This window comes from Rutidosis leptorrhynchoides, chromosome 4, assembly GCF_046630445.1.
Source record: "Rutidosis leptorrhynchoides isolate AG116_Rl617_1_P2 chromosome 4, CSIRO_AGI_Rlap_v1, whole genome shotgun sequence".
NCBI classification, from domain to species: domain Eukaryota; kingdom Viridiplantae; phylum Streptophyta; class Magnoliopsida; order Asterales; family Asteraceae; genus Rutidosis; species Rutidosis leptorrhynchoides.
This window is the reverse complement of record NC_092336.1, coordinates 121,160,249-121,170,635: the sequence shown is the minus strand read 5'-3', so window position 1 is coordinate 121,170,635 and position 10,387 is coordinate 121,160,249. Positions and strand designations below refer to the sequence as shown.

The 10,387-nt window shown below is 35.2% G+C and overlaps 1 protein-coding gene across 1 annotated transcript; it reads left to right on the top strand.

Annotated features, from left to right (window-relative positions):
- Positions 1–1,759: 1,759 nt before the first annotated feature.
- On the top strand, positions 1,760–4,319 carry LOC139840956 (uncharacterized). Its single transcript, XM_071831197.1, has 4 exons — positions 1,760–2,771; positions 2,862–3,611; positions 3,711–3,829; positions 3,924–4,319. The coding sequence occupies exons 1-4, from the start codon at positions 1,760–1,762 to the stop codon at positions 4,317–4,319; spliced, it is 2,277 nt and encodes a 758-aa protein (XP_071687298.1).
- The last annotated feature ends 6,068 nt before the right edge of the window (positions 4,320–10,387 follow it).

Here is a 10,387-nt window from a genome sequence, read left to right as displayed (position 1 = left end):
ATATATATATATATATATATATATATATATATATATATATATATATAGTTTTTTTTTTAATTTATGTATATTAGTTCATATGAGGGTTCCTTGTTATCAAAAAATATTAAAGGTATTGCGATTTAGTTATATATATATATATATATATATATATATATATATATATATATATATATATATATATATATATATATATATATATATATATATATATATATATATATAGTGGTAGGATCAAGAGGGAAGTAACCAATCGGGGGGAAGCGGGGGGAAACAAAAACTTTTTTTCTTTCATTTTTTGAAAAAACTTTGTTCACGAACATTATAGATGAGATGAAAATATGAACATTTAGTAGAGACACTTTGTGATAAATATTTTTATTTTGGCGAGAAAACGCTCGAAGAAGTAATATATAATAATTATCGTATTTTTCGAGCGTATATTGAGGTTTTAGCTATTGGGGTTTAGATATTAGGGTTTAGAAATTTAGGGTTTAGATTTAGGATTTAGATTGAGTTTTTAACACGAACGGTTTAGAGTTTAGGGTTTAGGGTTTGGTGTTTTGGGTTTATGGAATAAACCCAAAACACCAAACCCTAAACCCTAAACTCTAAATCGGGCTAAATTTTACTTCACAAAACATGAAGAAGAAAAAAAACGTTCATATTCTTCACGAACAATATTATCTTGAATGTTATTTTTGTCGATCGTTTTTCCGCCTAAATAATAACATTCATCACGAAGTGTCTCTTCTAAATGTTCATATTTTCGTTTGATCTTGATGCCGGAAAAAAAAATTACAAAAAAAAAAACGAAAATTTTTTTTTTGCTTCCCCCCGCTTCCCCCCGATTGGTTACTTCCCCATTGATTCTGCCCATATATATATATATATATATATATATATATATATATATATATATATATATATATATATATATATACAAGGTTGCAAAACTCGGCCAACTCGGCCGAGTAATCGGCGAGTACTCGGCTGAAGGGAGAAAACGAGAACTCGGTACAAGAATCGGCCAAAACTCGGTCAACAAAAGTCAACTCTTCTAAAAAATTGAAATACGTTCAATAATTAGGGTTTCCTTCACAGCGACCCTTCTTTTTCTTCTATACCGCCTACGTTTCTTCCTCTTTCTTCTCTGTCGCTGCTATTTCTTGGGTTTCTTCGAAAATTCGTCTTCCTCTTCTTCAATTGGACATGTCACTCAACAATTAACAAGCTCGACTACTCTTCTTCCTCTTCTATCGCAAGTTCTCAACAGATTCAGGTTTGTTTATAAATTTTAATCTAATCATCTTTTTTTTTTTTGTAAATATTTGTCTCTTGATTTTGACTCAGTGTACTAATGTTACTAATCAATTAGTTAATCAATTTATATCTGTTAATCAATTAGTTAATCAATTTATATTTGTCTCTTGTTTATATCTGTTTATATTTGACTCAGTGTACTCGTTTTTGTATATAATTATCAGTTTGTATATCAATTTGTGTATTGTTGTATTTTGTTTAAGTGAGCTAACAAGATTTGTATATCAATTTGTCACTTGTTTACAACTGTTATATTACAAATTGTGTATTGTTGTATTTTGTATAAGTGTTTAACTGAGCTAACAATTTTTGTATATCAATTTGTCTCTTGTTTACAACTGTTATATTACAATTTGTGTATTGTTGTATTTTGTTTAACTGAGCTAACAAGCTAAGTGGTATGTTTTTTGTTTAGGTTTGGTATATTCACTTTTCAATGGCAGGAGCGTCTACGGATCAATCAACGAATTCTACTGCTGCTATGAATGAACTCAAGAGGAAATCGGGTGATGTTGGTTGGGATTACGCAATTTTGACTGACAAGAATAATTTACAAAAAGTGAAATGCACGCTTTGCGGCAAGGTTATGTCGGGTGGTATTCATAGATTGAAACAGCATGTTGCTCAGGTAACAGGAAATGTCGCATCATGCTCTAAAGCCACCCAAGAGGATATAGCAAAATGTCAAAAAGCTATTAATGATATTGGTGCTAAAAAGAAAGTTAAAAAAGATCATGATGTATCTGTGAGAATGGAGGTAAGGAATGATATGACAAGCCCCATTGACCTTGATGAGAGTGAAGAATTTGAAGGATCGAAGCCACAACGTTCTTACGGTCCCATTGATAGGTTTACAACTTTTGATAAAGGAAAGAGTAAACAAACCAATCTTGATAGCGTTATGAGAAAAGAAAGTGCGGATCGTTTAGATGCTTATATTGCTAGGTGGGCTTATCAGCATGCGGTTCCGTTTAATGCGGTTGATAATGATGAATTCGTATGTATATTAGAGGCGGCCGGTCATCATGGACCTAATGGTAAACCTCCATCAAGATACCACTTAGGAGAACCTCTATTAAAGAAAGAGGTTGATAGAACAAAAACCCGCATGAAAAGGTATGAAGATGATTGGAAAATAAGTGGATGCTCCATTATGACGGATGCATGGTCCGATAGAAACAGAAGGAGCATCATGAACTTATGTGCTAATTCGAGTTTGGGTACCGTGTTCTTGACTTCAAAAGAGTGTTCGGATGAAGCTCACACAAGCGATTACATATACAAATATATTGAGATGTGCATCGAAAAACTTGGTCCCGAAAATGTGGTTCAAGTTATGACCGACAATGCCGCTAATAATATGGGAGCGGCAAAGTTGTTGAAGGTGAAACGACCAACAATATTTTGGACATGTTGTTCGGCGCACACAATTAACCTTATGCTTGAAGGTAATAAGTTTATAATTATTAAAGTATTAAAGTATATATATTAAAGTATTAAAGTTTATAATTATTAAGGTAATAAGTCTATTCTTGAAGGTATTGGGGGGAAAAAAGGCTTCAAAAAGACACTAGAAGAAGCAAGAAAAATAACGGTGTTCATCTATTCCCATCATATGTCATTGGCTTTAATGCGGAAATACACCAACAAGAGGAATATTGTAAGACCGGGAGTTACAAGATTTGCTTCCTCATTTCTTACTTTGCAAAGTCTACTTGAAAAGAAGACACAACTAAGACACATGTTTTTGACTGAGAAATGGGAAAAGTGTAGCTTAGCAAAGACAAAGAAAGGGACGGACGTTAAATCTTTGGTGATGGACGACAAAACTTGGGCCGGTGTGGCAAGATGCTTAAGTGTTTTTGAACCTTTAGTCAAAGTCTTAAGGATGGTAGATGCCGATTGGAAGCCTTCCATGGGTTTCTTACATGGTGAGCTTAAGAAGGCACAACAACAAATTAGAGAAGTTTTCAACAATAATTACGAAAAATATAAGGCCATCATGGAAGTCATATCAACTAAGATGGAAGGTAGACTTGATACATGCCTACACTTGGCGGCTTATTTTTTGAACCCGTTTTATCTTTATAACGATGTAAGTATCCTACTTGATGAACGTGCGAATGATGCGGTTGTTGAAGTTGTTGAGCAAATGTATCCTGAAGATCATGAGATGCAAGATACAATATGTAATTTGGAGTTGCCAATTTACAGGAGTAAAGAAGGGAAGTTTGGTCGGACAGTTGCAATTAAAGGATGTGAGGTGAACGATTCTAAATTTAATCCAGGTAATGCGTTATTTGTTTATTTTCTTGAATTGTAGATTTAATAAGTGTGTATGTTTGCTACTGTTTGCTAGTGACAATTTAATGTATCTTTAATTGTAGCGAGTTGGTGGGCAAGCTATGGTGCCTCAACTCCTAATTTGAGAAAAGTTGCAATTAGGATACTTTCTTTAACCACCGCCTCATCGGGTTGTGAAAGAAACTGGAGCACATTCGAAGCGGTTAGTGACTTTTAGTGTTTAGTAATCTATTTATTTTTAAGTTATATTTTTACTTAAACTATTTGTTGGCTTATTAGTTATTTTACCTTTGTAGATCCATACGAAAAAGAGAAATAGGCTCGAGGCAGAAAAAGTGAACAGTCTTGTCTATGTTCAATTCAATGCTAATTTAATGAAAAAAAATGAAAGAAGAAAGGAACGAGCAGGGCGTGATGTACTTGTATCGCATGATGATGTTGCAACTGAGGCGCAAGATTGGATTATTGATGAAGGATTGACTTACGAGTTGATTAGTGAGGCTACAGGTTTGAAGGGAGCTAACGAACCTCGAAGAAGTAGTAGACGACCGCGAGAACTTTTCGAAGAATTCGACTCGGCGAGTGAGGAGGAACTCGAAGTAGATGAAGATATTGAGTATGAGTCAGATGGAGTTGAAATTCGTGAACAACATTATGAACATGATAAGGAATTCGATATTGATGAAGATTGATCAAGATTCAAGAATGACATGCTCTATTATGACCCGTTGTTTGTAACTTTCAAACTTTGTATCATGTATTTTGTATTTGCTATTTGATGTTAACATTGATGCTATTTGATGTTTTTTTGATGTTTTTTGATGTTTAAAATTGCTAATGATGCTTATTTAAGTTTCATACAAAGTCAATTTGTATTGAATCAAGCATATAAGCAACATATATACACTTTTGGAACACATATTACAACATCATATATATATATATATATATATATATATATATATATATATATATATATATATATATATATATATATATATATATATATAAACTAAAAAGTCAACAAAAGTCAACATCCGAGTACTCCTCCGAGTACTCCCCGAGTCGCCGATTACTCCTCAAAAACCTCCGGCCGAGTACTCCCCGAGTAGCGAGTTTTACAACCTTGTATATATATATATATATATATATATATATATATATATATATATATATATATATATAGCAGGGGCGGATTTGAGCATGTTCTAAGTGTGCTATAGAACAGTGCCCATAATCCGAAAAGGCCCAAGAAAAATCCAACATATATTATATTTAGTGATCCACCGTAAGTCCATTAATTGTTTGATATTAAGTTTTTTGCAACCGCTATTTTGAAAGATGGTAGTACTCATGATATTATTAGTTTTATAGAACTTATTTTTATTTATATGAAAAATTTTACGATACAAAAGGCCCAATTTGTATTTGCTGAACAGGGCCCATATTTTTCACGGGACGGCCCTGATATTTAGTGACCTAAACTTACTACAGATATTTAATAATGCAAGAGTGGAAAGTGAATAAATGTTTGGCTCCAAAATTTTCGAGCCTTTAAACTCTATTGTTTTACTTTCTTTCGATTGGTTATCGGCTAGATATGGAAAAAAATAAGATAGATTGGAACGTTTGACTCCAAAATCCTTTAAACTTTATGCAATCTTTTTCTAGCGTCTTGCTAGTTATTATATTATTCAGCAGTTCAAAAAATATAAAAGAAAGTAAAAAAAGAAAATACTTGAAATAAGTGTTAAATGGTGCAAGTATAATGCTTGCATGCATGTTCTATTTATAGTAAAATATTACCAACTTAGGGTAATACTATAGTACCATGATGTATACAAATAATTGATAATCCATGACTTTTGAGGCTTGTATTTATAATACTCCCTCTTGGGTAACAATTTATTGTATTTGAGATCAACTAGTACTGTCTCGTTAAAAACCTTGATAAAGAAAATCAAGTGGGAAAAAAATTTAGTTAAGAGAAAAAGAGTGCATCATATAATTGACTCCCCCTCAAGTAATTATCGTTGAGTTGTTAAATCTTTTAAACATGCCTCATGCAAGTATTGTGAACATGTATTTGAAAGTAGTAGTTGGGAGCGCTTTGATGAAAGGATCAACATAGTTATTGCTGGATTGAACATATCTCATTTCTATCTGGTTGTCCTTAATGAGATCTTAAGTATATGAGAAGAATATAGGAGGTATGTGTTTTATTCGGTTACCTTTGATATACTCTTCTTTCATCTTTGTTATGCAAGCTACATTATCTTCATAGATAGTTGTTGGACTTTTAACGCGTTCTAGTCCATAAAAATCAGTAACGAGTTGTATTATTTATCTCAACCAAACACATTCTCGAGTAGCATCATGTAATGCAATCACTTCGACATGATTTGATGATGTTGCAACAAGTGTTTGTTTTTAGGAACGCCATGTAATTGCAGTACCTCCATTTTAGAATACATATCCGATTTGAGATTTAAAAATAACCTACATTTGCATAACCAATCAAATGTTGTAGAATAAAATAATCCCAAATCAGCAGTTCCTCGAAGATATCAAAATATGTGTTTTATCCCATTCCAGTATCTTTTGGTAGGAGATGAGCTAAACCTTGCCAACAAATTGACTGCAAAAGAAATGTCAGTTCTTGATTTTATTTTATTTTATTTTTTTTATTTTTTGTGAAAAGCAAGAAAACTTGATTATAATTATGAATATTGTGTACATGTACAAGAGGATGGGCAGTGCCCCAATTTAGTATATACATTTGCTTGTGTACAGATATATGTTATAAAAAAATATCAGGTAGTATGAACCCATTCGAGTAAGGTAACTAGTTCTTCAGAGTGTTTAGTCAATTTCGGAGCATTGTGATGTTGACGAGATGCAAGGCCGGATATAGGGGCGTGCAAGGCGTGCGGCCGCACAGGGCCCAATATCTATACGGGCCCAAAAATTATATCTTAATACTACATACCTAGGCTCATTTTACATAGATAAGTCCATTTATTAACTAATAATTAGAAACGATAGTACATGTAATTAATATCGAATACTCCGTAATCTAATACTCCTCGTTTGGCTCCAATTCTCCGACATCGATTCGTTAAATTTATAGGAATAATTTAAAAATTACAGTTACATGTATATATAAAAAAGGCCCACTTTTATTTTCGAACAGGGTCCATAAAATTGACAGGACGGCTCTGACGAGATGAAGGAGCTTGGGATGATTAGCCATTGTCCCCAATCGAGTGAAGCTTTTTTTAGTCTTTTTGATATCCAATGGTAGCTTTACGTTTAGATTCCGATATGATTTTGTTTGGTTACTGTTGGTCCCTTGATAACAACAGGAGTATTGTAGGGGGGGGGGTGAATACAATTTCTTTTAAGATAACTTAACAGTTAAACTCGATTAGTATTCAAGCATGCAAATAAGTAGAGTCACAGGTAATTTTCAACATTTATTCTTTATTGATTGAATCACAAAGAATCACAATTATCCTTGGCGGAATGATAGTTGGTTGATACAGATTACCTAGATTATAGCTAAGAGGTAAACTAACAGCTATTACGCGTTTTGACTCTATAAAAATAAACCCACACCACTAGTTGTTACAATAGTGGATACAACAATTTATAGTAGTCCTATTAATCGTGTAATGGTTCTATTGTCCACTGGTACATATGATGTCTGTACTTATGGAGACAACTACATCAGAGAGCATGCTCTCTTCTTTCCTCTTTGGTAGCTATTTGCAGGAACACCCCAATTCGGTTTGGCACCACTATTTGATTAAACAAATAGAATGTTGTGTTCCCTAGGTGATGACAAAGTATAACCCATGTCTGCACATGCGTTAAACTTCAGCATTCCCACGTGGTCTTGTAAGGTCACTTATCAGCCGCCGACGCGTGTCCTTTTCTGTTCAACTTTGTCTTTGACTGCTATTGAATAGTACCATTGATGTAGACCACTCGGAAAACTACTATGCTTATAATGGAGCATAGCTGTCTTGTGTAGTGAGCTGCATTCCAGCTGTGCTGGTTCTTCATTGCTGAGCCACTTCATGTTCTTGATTAGCTGAGTACACATCCTGTGCTGATTGAAGAATACTGTCTACCTTGTGCTGGTAGACTGAGCAGCAAACTAAACACTCGACACAGCAATATCTGCTGTCTATACATGAACAAACTTGTGCTGACTGCACATAACATTTTAGTGCAAATAAATTACAGTTTTGTCATAATTAAATCTTTAATTATTTTGGGGACTCAACAATCTCCCCCTATTTGATGATGACAAAACCTATGACACAGAGAAAACACTAAAGTCAGCACCGAGGGACCTAATGAAAAATAGGCAGTAAAATTTGTCCCTTTTTAAGTTTATTTTTGGGATCTTTTGCTGAGTTATCCATATCTTATAATTTGATATGATTTTGAAGATAAACTCATTTCACTTTCATTACAACACAATATGTACAGTAATTACAACAACAGCAGAATGAAAAGTGAATTAAACAAAAGATACAATTTGAGCACATAGGAGACTATCTATCTTTATCTTTATCTCGTTATTCTTCAGATAGCTCCTCTTGTTTGATTCTCCAGGCTTCAGGAAACAGATAAGGTACATCAGCAGGGTCAAATACAGGGATATGAGGAGGTAGAATGATGGGGCCTCTTCCGGTTTGTCCTTCACCAGTAGATTGCTTTCCTTTAGGCTTTTAAGAAAGGACTTCTTCTACATTCACCACTGGTGCATTCTCAAACCTTGTTGCTTTCTTGAAGAGCTGTTGGAGTTTAGATTTAAGTGTATTTTTAATAGCACTTTCACCTTTACCAATGAAATACTCCAAGATCTCCATCCATTCACTAAATCCAAGGGATCTTAACTCATCATAGTTTATTCTCTCTTATGACATTGAAAGCTCTTTTTGACCCTCTGTTCACTTTGATGATCCTGCTGGGATTGGATCTTCTATTCATCACATCACCATACCTACTCCTATAATAATGATCAGGAAATTAACTGGTACGAACAGATTCTATAGGAGCAGTAGCAGGTGCTTTCTCAGCAGCTTCCATCTTATCAAATGCCTTATCCTATTCTTTGACAATGGCTTTGGCTAATTCTAGGGACTCAGTCTCTTGCTTTCTATCAGCAGCCAATTTGTCTTCTATATCCTGGAGCCTTACCCTCTCAGCGAGTTCAGCATCAGCATCCTTCCTTCTTTGAATTTCAGCTTGTAGGCCCAACAAATAATCGTCAGCAGTGATTTTCAGGGATTTTGTTGTTTCAATCATCTTTCTACCCTCTTCAGTTCTAAGGGCAGCACGATACTCCCGTAGATCCATACCCAGCTGGTGAGCCTCTTGAAATTGAGCTTTCTCCTCATCAGTAGAGAGCCTTTGACCACTGTTGTTTAAGTATACACCAATTTCAATGCAATAAGTCAAGGCAGTGATGTAGAGTGGCTGATCAAGGGGATGATACAGCAACCTAACTTGGCGTATCCTTTCATTAATAGCAGCTTGTCTTTGCTCAAGCAATTCTTGTACAGTGATCTCCAGCATGTAAGCATCTCTTTCATCTGGATTCATTTTAAATAAGTATGGCTCAGCACGGGTAACTGAATCATCTTCCCAAGTTCTGTGTTTACCATGACGTTTTAGGGAAGATGGGGGATACGTGATTGATTCACCTATGCCAGATGAACTCACTGAAAACTGATTGACACGATTATCCTTTGTTCTGTTAAAATAAGTGAGGGTCTGGGGAGAGATAGGTGATTGAACAAATAAGTGATCTCCACTACCCCAGACTATAAAGTCAGCAGGATTAACCGTATCATCATCTTGATTAGCACCCAGCTCAACCACCTTGATTGGGTCTTCAACACTTGTAACACCCAGCAGCACACTTCTGGCTGGGTCTTCATTCACAGCACTCCTTGCTATGTCTTCAGTACCAGCTGACTGATTAGTATCAGCTGGTACAACCACCTCAGTATCTTCATCAGCTGCCTCAAATAAGGGTCCTTTCCTTAGGGGCTGATTGTCCCTAGGAGCAGATTTCACCCTTTGTTTATCTATGGACATGGGTTCAGCTGATGGTTCTTGTGTTGATACTGGCTCAAGTGGAGGCAGGTAAGGAACAATAGCAAGATGCTCCCCCTGAATATCATCATCATCAAGATTGATTGTTTCTGCTGGCTTATGTTGTGTAGCTGGCTGTGCAGAAGATGTTGGGCGAGAAGATGAGCTGGTTTCTAACATATCATCTAACCACTTCATAAAAATGTCAGCTCTAACTCCTCCCCCTGACTCAGTAGATGCAGGATAATCTTTCATTTCTTCAGGAGTTATGCGTTTGATCCTGTCTGCTCGCTCAGCATACAGCTTTGCCTTCTTTTTGTCGTATTTGACCATGAATTTAGCATTTCTTTTTCGTGCATCCTTTTTGAATTTATCAATGCCAATCAGGTCATCATCAATATCCCTCTTTTTTGGGGTCAGCCATCTCCTATGCTCAATTCTGTGGCGTTTAAGAGCAACATAGGCATCCCATTTGACATTGAAGGCATCATTTAATTCTTGCTATCTCTTCTGATGTCTCTCCAGTTTTCTTTTCATTCTTCTTTCAATAGATTGAGAGACAACAAAAGCTTCAGCAACAGCCAATGCAGAAACGTCACTGAGCTTACTGCCAGAACCAATATCATCCACTGATGTGGCAGACACA